Source organism: Coniophora puteana, assembly GCF_000271625.1.
Source record: "Coniophora puteana RWD-64-598 SS2 unplaced genomic scaffold CONPUscaffold_16, whole genome shotgun sequence".
Taxonomy (NCBI): Eukaryota; Fungi; Basidiomycota; class Agaricomycetes; order Boletales; family Coniophoraceae; genus Coniophora; species Coniophora puteana.
The window spans coordinates 535,722-549,080 of NW_006913068.1; the positions used below are offsets into that span (position 1 = coordinate 535,722).

The 13,359-nt window shown below is 51.8% G+C and overlaps 6 protein-coding genes across 6 annotated transcripts; 5 read left to right on the forward strand and 1 right to left on the reverse strand.

The window, feature by feature from the left end:
• Positions 1–982: 982 nt before the first annotated feature.
• Positions 983–1,327, reverse strand: CONPUDRAFT_65469 (uncharacterized protein; the record flags this gene model as incomplete). Its single annotated transcript, XM_007775889.1, has 1 exon — positions 983–1,327. A coding segment is annotated over one exon (345 nt), but the record flags the coding sequence as incomplete, so codon positions are not given.
• Positions 1,328–2,862: 1,535 nt separating this feature from the next.
• Positions 2,863–6,389, forward strand: CONPUDRAFT_112134 (calcium ATPase transmembrane domain M-containing protein). Its single transcript, XM_007776073.1, has 12 exons — positions 2,863–3,136; positions 3,197–3,554; positions 3,609–3,764; positions 3,816–4,348; positions 4,404–4,629; positions 4,690–5,065; positions 5,121–5,227; positions 5,277–5,424; positions 5,485–5,561; positions 5,616–5,794; positions 5,849–6,140; positions 6,199–6,389. The coding sequence occupies exons 1-12, from the start codon at positions 2,877–2,879 to the stop codon at positions 6,223–6,225; spliced, it is 2,739 nt and encodes a 912-aa protein (XP_007774263.1). The 5' UTR covers positions 2,863–2,876; the 3' UTR covers positions 6,226–6,389.
• Positions 6,390–6,782: 393 nt separating this feature from the next.
• On the forward strand, positions 6,783–7,376 carry CONPUDRAFT_159010 (uncharacterized protein; the record flags this gene model as incomplete). The annotated part of the gene is made up of 2 exons (XM_007776074.1): positions 6,783–7,230; positions 7,297–7,376. 2 exons carry the CDS (start codon positions 6,783–6,785, stop codon positions 7,374–7,376), a joined length of 528 nt encoding a protein of 175 aa, XP_007774264.1.
• A 423-nt stretch (positions 7,377–7,799) lies between these two features.
• Positions 7,800–9,449, forward strand: CONPUDRAFT_169372 (uncharacterized protein; the record flags this gene model as incomplete). Its single annotated transcript, XM_007776075.1, has 6 exons — positions 7,800–8,054; positions 8,118–8,212; positions 8,271–8,294; positions 8,348–8,686; positions 8,750–9,057; positions 9,111–9,449. The coding sequence occupies 6 exons, from the start codon at positions 7,800–7,802 to the stop codon at positions 9,296–9,298; spliced, it is 1,209 nt and encodes a 402-aa protein (XP_007774265.1). The 3' UTR covers positions 9,299–9,449.
• A 301-nt stretch (positions 9,450–9,750) lies between these two features.
• On the forward strand, positions 9,751–11,722 carry CONPUDRAFT_140014 (uncharacterized protein). The gene is made up of 5 exons (XM_007776076.1): positions 9,751–10,152; positions 10,215–10,300; positions 10,357–10,380; positions 10,434–11,230; positions 11,282–11,722. The coding sequence occupies exons 1-5, from the start codon at positions 9,853–9,855 to the stop codon at positions 11,470–11,472; spliced, it is 1,398 nt and encodes a 465-aa protein (XP_007774266.1). The 5' UTR covers positions 9,751–9,852; the 3' UTR covers positions 11,473–11,722.
• Positions 11,723–11,729: 7 nt separating this feature from the next.
• On the forward strand, positions 11,730–12,932 carry CONPUDRAFT_159013 (uncharacterized protein; the record flags this gene model as incomplete). Its single annotated transcript, XM_007776077.1, has 5 exons — positions 11,730–11,987; positions 12,153–12,217; positions 12,288–12,311; positions 12,374–12,780; positions 12,889–12,932. 5 exons carry the CDS (start codon positions 11,730–11,732, stop codon positions 12,930–12,932), a joined length of 798 nt encoding a protein of 265 aa, XP_007774267.1.
• Positions 12,933–13,359: the final 427 nt, after the last annotated feature.

A 13,359-nucleotide genomic window follows, 5' to 3' on the forward strand; every position in this document is an offset into this window, starting at 1 on the left:
TCTAAAGGGCAGGCTGAAGGCGAGCATGGGATCCAGATAGGGTGAGTCTATCGTCGTCGGATGTCCCAGACTTTAACCCGTTTTAACGACCATATTTTCAGTTTCCGTACGCTATCCGTCCGCGTCGAGGAAACGCAGGAGGGCAAGGCCGCCATCAGGCAGCGCACCGCTCAGGACCCTGCGGATGCCATCGCCTCTATCGATGCCCACCTCATCCCGCCTGAGGAAGTCTTCATCCGGTACTCGACTCACCCCACGGTAGGCCTGGAGCTCTCTGTCATCAAGCGGCGCGAGAAGGACGGGAAGAACGTTATCAGCCCTCCGCCAACGCAGTACTGGAAGAAGGCCCTCAACTATGTCTTCGGAGGGTTCAATTTCCTGATGTGGATTGCTTTCATCGTCACAATAGTATGGTTTTTCGTCTCTCAATGTTAGCGTGTGCTGCATTCTTCGTCTGTTCTGCAGCTGGCATACAAGCCCTTGGGAGAGCCGGACCCAGCTGTCTTCAACCTCGGACATCAGGAAAAACCTGAGCGTGAAACTGGTGTTAAGTTTCAAGAAATTGTGGAAATTTGTGACACCTTTTCGCAACTTGACGGAAGTTTCAGGGGCAATCAAGTTGATAAAAAATCGCAGCCCCCCAAAACAAGTTGCGGCAAATTCCTGTAACTTTCATCAAGTTCGAGCACATTTTTCGCATTTTACGCCAGGTTAGTTGGGGGTTTTGATTGACCTTTCCATTATTCAGGCTTCACACTTAGTTTGTAGTGTAGTAAAAGTACAAATGGCATTCACTGGGTACTCATACAAAGCAGAGTTCTAGCTACACTACAGCTATGGAGCGATAGAACCCTGTTGAACCAATAGGTTACCTGATGCCCTCCAATGCCAAAACTCGTACAGCGTGCACGCGATCGAACTCGTACAGGGAGCACGCGATCGACTAGACCTCGAGCACGGCATTGTAGGGTACTCCGAGGGCTTAAAGTAAGACGTCCAAGTCAAAACGCAGAAACGAGGACACGAGAAGGCCAAGACTCACTGGTTTCGGGAGCACAGTAGAATCACGAGACGAGGTAAGGCGTGATATCATTCTCCGCCGCATCAGATGCGATGCCCAAGCTGGACAGCTTGAGCACCGTCCTCTGCTCGTTGACCTACGTAACCATTCCGTAAGCCATGGCATGCATGGGGATGGATAGAAAAACGTACGAGGAGGCTTGATATCGGTGTGCGTAATATTCAGCTTCTTGAGTAAACTCGAGAGGAATAGCTGGTGAGTGTACGTCCGCACTGACTTGATACCCAGACCAACGTCCTTGCCAAATCACTTGACGATGTCTCGTAGATTCATGCTTCATGAGTATGTTAACAGAATGTTTCTCGCGCGATGGGTGTATGCGTACCTCATAGACTCGAAGACCAAGCACACTTGTCCACGGTGCTCGAACGTCCACTCAAGGCGAATACTGTGTTTCTTGTAGTGCTCGTATTGGACGAGTGGTACACCTTGGTAGGCACCACGCCTCCATCAAGCGCGGCGAGGCGCGAGCCGCACGTAGTCCTGCGCTCGGAGACCTGAGGGAATGCGGGTGCTCGTGCGGATGGTGGGACGGCAGCTGCATGCTGTTGGATCCCCAATGTCCGGGTAACAGCGTCGATAGGCACGTGGCCAGGGCGTAGTCCGGCCAAGGATTGGCCAGAGTCGGGACGCTCGCTTACTTTGGACCGTCTGGGAACGAGGTGGGGTGGAAACTAGTGTCGTTGGGCATCAATACCATTTGTCTAGCAGATAATTGCAGTGGTCTATGCCGGTTAGACCAACCACAAATTGGAGACAGTAAGTTCCAGAGCTACGTAAATAGGTTATGAGTTACACGCACCTATGGCCCCATTCCAGCACGCAAAGTGAATCATAGATGTTATGTGAAGGTAAAACCACTGGGTATGGGATGGGAAGCAACGAGAGAGTGGCTGGGTGGGAAGGAAGAGACGGCAACCATGAAGGTGAAGATGAGAGGAGACGTGGCGCAGGAGCATCGTAAGTCCGTTGTTGTGCCATGTTTGCTTGGTTCAATTTCGCTCCCTTCCATTGTTCGCTTCGCTTATGTTGTATATGCCAAGACATGTTGGCAGCCAACCTCAGGCTGCGCGCGCAAGGCCCTCAGCCGCGTTAATTCACGCCCACTCATCGTCATCAACCCGGAAAATCTAACCGGAGTGCCGCTGAGCGCTGAAATAATGTGCAAGACCATGCACCTCGTGTCTCAGCGATATCTTGAGTTGCCAGTGATTGTAATCCACTCGGGCTAGTATCAAGGAGCCAGCACTTTGGACATAATCATTTGCCAAGCAACCGTTTCCTTTGGTTCGATGTAACATGTACCAACTGTTTTAATAGTATACATATCTAGCTAGGTGCCATGGCCAGTGTGTGTTATAGTTACCTGTATCTTTACCTAGCCTATATATCCAACCTTGTGTGTGCGTTTCTTAGTGCTGTGCCTAAGTACTATGCTACCACCAAGTGATCAGGGGTCCTGGGCATCGCACACCAGGAGCATCATATGCTGTACTAAGGTTCCATACGCATTTATGTCATATTGAAATCACGATAAGTGATGCAATGTGACTTTCACTCGAAGTTAGAGAAGTTGGGACAAATTTTGTCAAGTTTGTTAGACTTGCACATATTTTCATTGACTTGACAGAAATGGTCTCCACTTTTTCGGTACTTGACAAGCCTTGGGAACTTTACACAAGTTGTATCCAATTTCCCACCGAGGTTTTTCCTGATGGAGTCGCAGTATTGCTGGTTAGTAGCCCTGATTTTCTTTCTGAACTGTCTTCACTAATCTCTGGCGTTCGATTTATAGATGCTCGTCATTCTCGTTTCCGCGACGTTCTACGCCTTCGTCGACTGGAACGCGTCGAGGATCATGAAGTCGATCAAGTCCCTCATCGCCGAAGAGGCTGCAGTCATCCGTGACGGAAACCAACAGATCATCCCGGCTACCGACATCCTCGTCGGCGACATCGTGGTCCTTTCCACCGGAGACCGTGTTCCTGCCGACTTGAGGATCGTGCAGGCGTCATCAGACCTTCGGTTTGATCGATCCCTCCTCACCGGAGAAAGGTACGCCTTTGTCTATGTCATTCTCTTCCGGTTTTTTTCTCACTTTGACGAACGTTCTAGCGACATGGTCGCCGGATCGCTCGACGCTACATCCGACAACGCACTGGAAACGCGCAACCTCGCGCTCACATCGACGTTCGTCGTGCAAGGCACCTGCACCGGCGTCGTCTTCGCAACGGGCGACCGCACCATCATGGGCCGCCTCGTGCTCATGTCCGGCGAGGGCAAGTTCAAGCTGACGACGATCCAGAAGGAGGTCTGGTTCTTCACCAAGATCGTCTCCGGCCTGGCGCTCTCGCTGTTCGGCGTCGCGCTGCTCGCGTGGGGCGTGTGGCTGCGCACGCACTACCCCGGGTACGAGACGGGCAGCGAGGCGATTATCAACTCGATTGGGTGCTTGACGGCGTTCGTGCCGCAGGTCAGTAGCTTTGGTGCGGTTGTGTGTTCTTGCTGGCTGATGGCGTTCATCAAGGGTCTGCCTGTTTGTGTTGCGCTCTCGCTGACGGTGATCGCTCGTCGCATGGCGAAGAGGCAGGTCTTGGTCAAGAACCTCGCTACCATCGAGACCCTGGGCTGCATGTCCGTTCTCTGCTCCGACAAGACCGGGACGCTCACCGCTGGGCGTATGGTACGTCTCCCGCTATTCTTTGTGAAAAAGCATAGCTGACATCGGTGAAAGTCCGTAGAGAACATTGCCTTCCTGGGCGAGTCCCATAACGTCGCCGCAGGCCTGGAGGAAGGCTCCTCGCTGATGGATCCCTCCGTGCGGAAAGCGCTCACAGACCTCCAGCTCGCCGCCCGCATCTGCAACGCCGCCAAATTCGACAGTGCCACCGTCCATCTGTCTGTGGCAGAGCGCAACGTCAAGGGCGACCCCACGGATACCGCTCTCCTACGCTTCTCAGAGAGCATCCAGGGCATCGATGGTACCGATGTCCGCAGGGCGTGGCATACGATCTTTGAGATCCCGTTCAACTCGAAGAACAAGTGGATGATGAGCGTCGTCGAGCGTGCTGGAAACGATGAGAAGGATCTGGTACAGCGCGAAGAGCCGCTGATGCTCGTAAAGGGCGCGCCAGATATTCTCTTCCCTGCGTGCTCATCGGTCATGAGGGCTGACGGGAGCGTTGTGCCACTTGATATTATCTCGAGGAAGCAGCTATCCGAGCTCCAGAGCGAGTGGTCGAGCTCGGGTCAGCGCGTCCTTGCCGTGTTAGTACTCCGCATACCCATTCATCAGCGCCCTGCTCATGCTCTCACTCGCCAGATGCCGACGGACGCTCTCGGGCTTGAAGACGGACGTATCACCAAACGACATGGAGACCCAGCTTTACTCGGAGCTGCAGGACCTCACCCTCGTCGGACTCGTCGGCATTCGCGACCCTTCCCGCGCGGACGTTCCTGACGCTATTCGGGTCATCAGGCGCGCCGGTGTGCGCGTGTTCATGGTCACGGGCGACTTCAAGCTGACGGCGGCGGCCATCGCTCGGCAGGTCCGGATGATTTTTCTTGGTTTCTGTGAGCTTGGCTCTTTGCTAACGCGGTCTCCTCAGGTTGGAATTATTACTCAAGAACAAGTCGACACCATCGATGACGTCCGCGCCATGTCTGCTTCCAAGACGATTGGCGCTGTCGACCCATCCGAACTCACTCCCCGAGACGAGGATGGCATTCGTGCTCTGCTTCTTACCGGAGAGGACGTCGCCTCTCTCGGTCCTGCGGATTGGGACGTTGTGGTCGGTACATACGTTGAAATCGCGTTCGCGAGAACGACTCCGGATCAGAAGATGCGCATTGTTGAGGAGATCAAGGCCCGCGGCGATAACACCGTGGCCGTCACTGGTGACGGTGTCAATGATGCCCCTGCGCTCAAGGCTGCGGATATTGGTGTCGCTATGGGTAGCGGCAGCGATGTCGCCAAGGAAGCAGGTGTGTGTCTTCGCATCGATCGTATCCCTATGTGTTTAAAGTCGGAGTACCTAAGCGGCATTGATCCTCTTGAATAACGACTTCGCATCTATTCCTGTCGCAATTGAGATGGGCCGGCTGGTGTTCGACAACCTCAAGAAAGTCATATTGTATCTCATGCCCGTAAGTTCCTACATTTATTCTGTTCGTTTTTCTTAGCTGATGACGATAGGCCGGGACATACACCGAGTTCATGACTGTTTTTGCCAACGTTTTCCTAGGCATGCAACTGGCGCTCAGCTCCTACCTTCAAGTGTGCTTCTCTATCACCAATGACGTCGTCATGTCTATCTCGTTAATGTACGAAAAGGCCGAGGCTGGTACGTCGGTATTGCGACGTACGCTGCGATGAGATTCTCTAATCCCTTTTGATTCGTCAGATCTGATGCTACGCAAGCCTCGTAATGCCCGTAAGGACAGGCTAGCAGACTGGCGGTTCTTCGTCCAAATCTACCTGGTAAGAGCCGTCTATCGACCCTTTGACCTCGCGTTGATCAGAGCTATCTCATAGTTCATCGGGCTCATGATGTGGCCTTGCGCAATGAGCATGTGGTTCTACTGGATGCACCGCCAGAATCTCAGCTTTTACGACGTCATCCTTGTGTACAACAAGTGGACAAACACCGACGGCTGGCAGGGATACAGCCAGGAGCAGCTTGCCGAGTTCGTGAGCGTCGGTCAATGCATCTAGTACGTTACCTTTTCTCGTCGGTTTTATTTCCCCGGTATTGACATGATCTGCAGCTACGTGACCATGGTCTTCATGCAGTACGGCGGCCTCCTCGCGGTCCGAAACCGCCGCGTCTCGACCCTCGTCTCGAACCCGCTCTGGGGCCCGCGTCGCAACTGGGCGATCCCGTGCGGTATGCTAGCGACCGCGCTCATCGCGGTCGTCAACCTGTACGGAACTGGCTTGCAGAAGGTCTTCGGCACCACCCCTATTCCTGGCATGTTCTGGGGGATTCCATTCGCGTTCGCGCTTGGTATACTAATCATGGACGAGACGAGGAAGCTGATCGTCAGGAGCTGGCCAAATGTAAGTAAACGCCGATTATGACAACATTCAAGAACTCTTGACTCATATACGTGTTTAGTCCATCGTGGCTAAAATTGCATGGTGAAGAAGACGAGGCCACGTAGATACGGCTACAAGTTGGACTTCCTCGGAGCTAAAATTGGGTTGGACCCATATTCTCTGCAATTGTTTACAATTTGTTATATTTGACCACACCTGTTTGTCATTAATTCTCTCTTGGATTATCCAGCAAAGTCCGTGGAAATAAACCAGGGCCAATTTTGCTATGGTTCCTGATTAATACTGTTAGGCCGTGTTAACGTTGCTGGCGGGCATCATTTGAACAATGGTGGCTTTGGCCTGCCATCGGCATACCGATAGTCAGCTAATTTGGACGCACCATCTACGGACGCTTTGTTTAACGTGACAACATGGAAATAATTAGCGTGGATGCTTGGACTCGCTTTTCAACTGTCGCCGCATTGAAATGCTCCACTTCTGCAGCATTTTGTCGCCTGCTGTGCTTTGACCCTGGACGCTTGGAACAATACACGTGCGACGCTTGGTCCTTCTCCGAGCCATAAATGCAGGTGTACGCGACGTCGTGCTGCTCTTGTCTATTTCCCAATCAGTTTTTCCTTTCTTCCTCCTCACAATCCGATCATGTCTCGTAATTATTACTTCTTTGACAAGGTCAACTACAAGCTAGAAGAGAAGCTTTCGATACTAGAGCTCGAAGACGGCGACAAGGAAGAAGAGAAGGCGTCATTACTCAAGCTCGAGAGCACTTGCAAGGTGGAAGACAATCCTTCGTCACTGGACCAAAAGAATCTCGCCCACGATTCTCATCTGGAGCAAACCTTTGCGGAGTACAATGCGCAAGTAAACCACGACGTCCTTGCACGACTTGACCAGCGCGCCGGAGAGATCATCGACCAGCTTAAAGACCTCACGGACGCGCTGAACTTTATGGGATACGACGAAGTTCTAGGCATATATCCTAATGATGCCAATGAAAACAAAGAAGTCCAGCAGCTCGTCTCTAGGAGGGATCTCTTGGGAGACGAGATGAACCGCATCACTGCTCACATTCTGGCAAGAAAAGATAAAGGTAAGTTCATATAAACCTATGAGTGTGGAGAAAAACGACGCTTACTGATTACTTTATATCGCACAGATATAGGCCAGTATCCTTCGTTACACTCATTTGCTCAGTTACAGGAGGAACATCGCCAGTTGGTATATCGAGGCTGGTAGATGTGCCATATCTCATACTCATGTGAATGTTTGGCATATTATGCTATGTGCGTGAATGGACATACCTTGTATATATGATGTGAGAATAAGAAAAAAGAAACGCGTTCAGAGTCATAGTTGCTTTCCTAGTGGCACTTTCAATGAGGTGGCTTGAGCTTTCCGCGCGTCGCGTCAGAACACGTGCTGGGAAACTCTCCTTTTTGGGGACTTTTGTGAACAAAATTTGCCGCCAGAACTCCGCGGGGCGCGCCTTGAGCTTGAGCTTGAGACGCGCGACACAGCGCGACACCCTCCAAACTCGAACCAACTCCACCTTAAGGATCCATCCTGTAGACGCATAGGCTTTGGCAAGCTTCTGGGAACAACCCTTTTAATCCCCGTGTGCGTTTGTCTAGAAGAATTCGAGACTGGACCCATCACGCCATGCCGCGGCGAAAGCGACAGCCGATGTTGGACACCGTCGGCGGTGAAGGACTGAAACCTATCGATGTGCATGTCATCATCAAATACACACCCAACAAAGCACTCATATTTAGGTCACTTACCCAACACGAACAAATAGCTAGCCAAGCAAGAAAGGACCTAGACCTCATGGGCCTCCCTCCCCCCAAGACACAGAACATCAAGCGTGTTGCAGGCGACTTTCTCTATGGTTTCTGGCCTGATAGTGCTTGCAAGGTGAAGTCAGTTGCAATGCGTGTTTTCTGCTGTATGGCTAAATTACGCGTGCGACCTCTACAGGGCGTCATTGATAGGCTACATCCGGTACTTCAATCGTTCCAAGAGGCTTCGCAGTTGAGTGATCAAGGAAGTAAAAAACGAGCCAAGGCGGACGTGTATGTGCCTTACTTGAACGCTTTCTCATGGAGACGAATGCTCACGAGATAATCAAAGACTGGCCATAGTCGCCACGTCGGTGTACGTCTAGATTGCATTACAATGTTGCTGATACTGAAACAACATAATGGTAGTAACGCTGGAGAACCCTTCGACGTTCAGTCAGTACTTAACGGCATGCCTGAACCCCAGTCCGTGGACCCCTCATCTATGGACCTCCTGCCCTCGCCTCCATTGCGAGCACCTCTTTCTTCACTCCCTTCAAAACCGTGGTGGATATCTGACGCCCAACCGCCCAGCCATGCACCCCCATTAGATATCCCCAGCTCTCCGCGTGCATCTTCTCCCCAATTCGAAGCACCCTCAGGCCTCTCCGCATCTATCGCCGGTACCAAGTTCTCTCTTCACTGTAGGTCACCCACCATCGAGCCAGGTGAGGTGCCAGAGGAGCCCAATCCGCTTTTGTGCCATATGTGCGCCCAGATTTCACCCTTGCCTTTGTCCTCTTCTCACTTTCTTTGCGATGCCGGAAGCAGACAGCTAAGTGGTGAGCCAGGGATAAGCTCTGCGTCTTCATCATCTCCCAGACGGGTTGAGGATCATTGCTCGTCTAGCTCTGATACCCTCCTGGACTCAGATGACGCCCTCTCAACGTTCGTTCCGCCCACCGACGGCTTGGTGAATGAAACTCGAGAGACCGTTGAACGACTCGCCCGTGAGCTCCAGGATGCCCAAGACGAGGTTCAGACGGCCCAAGCCCGCACTCGCTCGCTGGCTCGTGAGTTGGAACGCCTTGGGGCGCGTAAATTGACTTTCGCAGTCGATGAGCGGCGAAGAATGTGTGGTAAGCGTATTTACTAGGGACTGTATTCTGTCTAACTGACCAATGCTCTACAGAATGTGAAGCGTCTGACGCATCGGAAGCATTACGTGTCGAGCGGCGCCGACGCATCCGTGCAGAACAAGCACTTGCAGAGGTTTCCGCTGAATCACAGACGCCTTTTATCGTCCCAGCATTGTTCGAGGCCTTTAAGGTGATCACAGCGCTAAGCATCGGCGATACCTTCCTCGACGTTGAGAGTTAATACCCTAAGATACTACCAACATACTACGTTTTGGTTCATGCACAACTAGAGTTCGACGTGGGCATTATCCAGCCTAATTACCTACTTATACAGATACTACCATATTTTGTAACCTTAAATTTCGCAGACTAATAGCATCCTACATTGGCCCTAGACTCGTGACTTGCTCGTGACCAGTCTCAGCTTCTGCGTGCCTAAATAGCCAACGAGCCCAAGTACAGTACTTTGTATGTGATGTGAGAATAAGGAGAAAGAAAACGCGTTCCAAGTCATAGTTGCTTTCAGTGGCACTTTCTTTTTCTCTTGGCTTGAGCTTTTCACGCGTCGCATCAGACCACGTGCTGAGAAACGCACCTTCTTTGGGACTTTTGTGACATTTGCCGCCGGAACTCCGCCGAACGCGTCTTGAGAGGCACGACACCCTCCAAATCCGACCCAGCCCAGTTTCTTCAAGGATCTATGCTGTAGACGTGTAGAGCCAGGGAGGCTTCTTCAACTCTTCATGTGCATTTATCTGCTTCTGTTCAATTGACTCCTCCCGCCCCCATCAGACTATGCCACGAAAACGATACTCGAGCCCCCGACCCGCCTTGCCACGACAGAGCATCGATGTCTGGCGTTCGGCTGTGGACTCTGTCAGCGCTGAAGGACCAAAGCATTTCGATTTACATGTAATCATCGAGTACAAACCTGAAAAGGCAGCTAGGTTCAGGGCACTTCCCCAGCAGGAACAAGTAGTCGACCAAGCAAGAAAGGACCTAAACGTCTTGGGCCTCTCATTTCCCAAGACACAGAACATCAGGCGTGTTCTGGGAGATCTTCTCTATTTATTTTGGCTGGACAGTGCATGCAAGGTAAGTTTCACCCCCTTAGTATGTTCTGCTACTTGGCTGACTGACCTGGACGTCGTCTATAGAATGGGCTACATAAACTACGTCAATCGTACCAAAGCGCTGCGATGTTGACCGTCAGCAAGAGCAAGAAACGAGACAGTGTAGATATGTAGGTGCCCTCTTAGAGTCTCGCTCAAGGGGTCGGATTCTGACGAGACAAATAAGACTTACTATAGTTGTTACACAAGTGTACGTCTCGCCCGTATTTCAATTCTACTGATCCTGAAATGACATGATTGCAGTGACGCTGGAAAACCCTTCGACGTTCATTCAATATTAAACGACTCGCCTGAACTTCAACCTCTGGACCCCCAGTCTGAACAACCCCGGCTCGAGTCTCCGTTGTCACTGCTCCTATCTCCCGCCCCCTCGAGACCATGGTGGGTACCCGACGACCAATCGCCCGACTATGTGCCTCCGCTGGACATCCCTAACTCTCCCCGCGCGTCTTCTCCCGAAGTTCAGTCACCTCCAGAGCTCCTCGGCGCTACTTCCATCCGGATTCAATCGGGACAAGCGTTTGTCGGACAACAGCCCGCCAGCGCCTCCCGCGTCGCAGTTCACGCTCAAGTTGCCAACCCTTCTACATCCTTCCCCCGCTACAAATCGCCCTCTATCGAGCCAGGCGAAGTATCAGAGATGCTCATTACGCCATCCATGTGTCACGCGGGTACCCAGACATCCCCCTCATCGTCGCGGTATCCTCAAATTCTCTGTGAATTCGGAAACGAGCCGTTGAGGCATAACCCTGAGATAGGTTTTGAAACTTTCCCATATCCTAGACCGGCTGGGGACCCTTGCGCGTCTAGCTGTGATACTCTCCTAGATTCTGGTGATACCCTTTCAATGTTCGTTCCGCCTACCGATGAATCAACAAAGGAAGCCAAAGAGACCATCGACCAACTCGTTCGCCAGTTTCAAGAGGCCCAAGAGGAGGTTCAGATGGCCCAGGTCCGCTCTCGCCGGCTTGCTCGTCAATTGGAGCGCCTTGGGGCGCGAAAGTCGACTTTTCCAGTCGGTGAACGACAAAGAGCATGCGGTAAGCGCTTTCGCCATAGACTGGCCTGTTTTGCTAACGGAAGCTCTAAAGAATGCGACGCGTCTGACACGTCGGAAGCATTACGCGTCGAGCGGCGTCGGCGTATCCGTGCAGAACAAGCGCTCGCAGAAGTCTCCGCTGAACGCCAGGCACCTTTCATCGTCCCAGCATTGCTCGAGGCTTTTAAGGAGATCTCTGCGCTAAGAGAAGCTGATACCTTCCTCAACAACGTTGAGAGTTAACGCCCTAAGATACTACTGACACAGGTTTCGCTTAATGTACGGCAAGAACTTAACATGGGCCTCATCCACTATACTTACCTACTTTTATATATTCTATCATATTATGTAGCCTTAGATTTCGCAGAGTGATAGCATCCTACCATGGTCCTACGGTTGAATCTCCACCATGTGTGTTGATCCGCGCATCGAACGTCCACGTGATATTTGTTCTTACGTTTAACTGTGTCGACGCCACGAGTCTCTACTCCACTACCACCATGGCACGAACAAAGCTCCCTTTGCTTGTCGCTGGAAAGATTGAACCCGAACGTTATCCTTGTTACTCGAGCAGCTCACGCGCGAATGATCTGCCCAAGAACTCGCATCCATCATTTGACTTTCACGTCTTCCTCAAGTACACGGAGGAGAGGTCGAAAACTCTGGATGTACTTCCGTCTTCACGTCTCCGTGGATTGGTGAGCGCAGACCTAAAAGCCTTGCGGTGTCCCAATCCGAGGAAGGAGGCCATCAAATACGTATGTGGCGGAGTTTGGTTGGTATGGGAAAAGGCAACGATGGCGCCGGTGAGTCCAGCAGCTCTAATGAGCCATCACCTTTCATTATTGGCCGACTACCACACGGAAGATGGTTTCATGGTCGATATTTACTAAACAAAGCTAACATGGCTTCGGTTGACATAGAATGGTCTTATTGTTCAATGGGACAAGACTGCAGCTGATATGGACTTAAGGAGGGAACTTAACATGTACGCGCCAACATACACACCCTCGGCTATGAACAACAGACAAACTGACGATGGCTGGTCGTTTTCTCAGCCATCACATCAGCATGCGCAAAGTGTAGGCGGACACTGTTTTCCTATTGTCTGTTTAGAGTTCAAGCTTATTGCGTGGTTGAGCAGGCCAGTTGGGGCTCAAGTGGAAATTGAGTCGTCATCCGAGCATGGCACACAGTTCAAGATCGTTTCTCCATCGCATCTTACTGGGGATCCTGTCCGAGAAGATTCCCGGTCTGACACCACTAGCACTCTAGTTGATGACTTCAACAATGCGCCGCCACGTCACTTGGATAGACAGACTAACTCTCAGAAGATTCCAGGTCTTCCGGAGAAACCGGTGTACTCTGACCCGCACGCGCGAGTGGATCCTCAAACCCGAGCGAGAGTACAGAAGCTCACTCGTGAGCTATGGGAATCAAGACGAGAGATGCAGGCTGCCCATGCCCGCTCCGACGCGGTTTCCCGCGAGCTGGATCGACTCGGCGCACCGAAATCAGGCAGACCAGAGGACGCTTGGGAGAACATGGCAGGTGCGTATTGGCGTTCCTTGGTTCGCCCTCTTCTCGCTGGCAAAAGTGTAACCAGTGTCAGATTTACGTCTAGTATTCGACCCTTTACGGCTTTATTGGTTCACCCAGAAGCCTCTTGTACGGCGATATTCCTCTACGAGGTCTACAAGTAAATACCGCCTTCATACGTCTATTCTGGCGCTAGGTATCCCATTGGTACTTTTAGCGCTTACGCATTCGTGTGGCTCCGCGTTCATCGCATAGGGCCACGTTCATTGCTTACGTAGCCGTCCCGCATTACCGTGGGACTTGGACTGCATAGTAGTTACGAATACGGTAGTGACTTCACACGCTCCTGTCATATATATACAGTCGCTACCATGAATATCATCTAAGTCTTCTCTCTACCTCGAACGACTACCATCGTCAGCTACCAGCCTAACACGCTACTAACTCAACCTTCAACATAACTGCCCGGTGAGTCTGCGCTTTTATAGACTTCCCAGCTATACTCGTGTTCGTCCTTTGTCAGGTTATGAGCCCCGCGGGGCGCGGCGGATCCTAGTACCTCAAGGCAGCTTAGTATGCCATGAGGGGGAG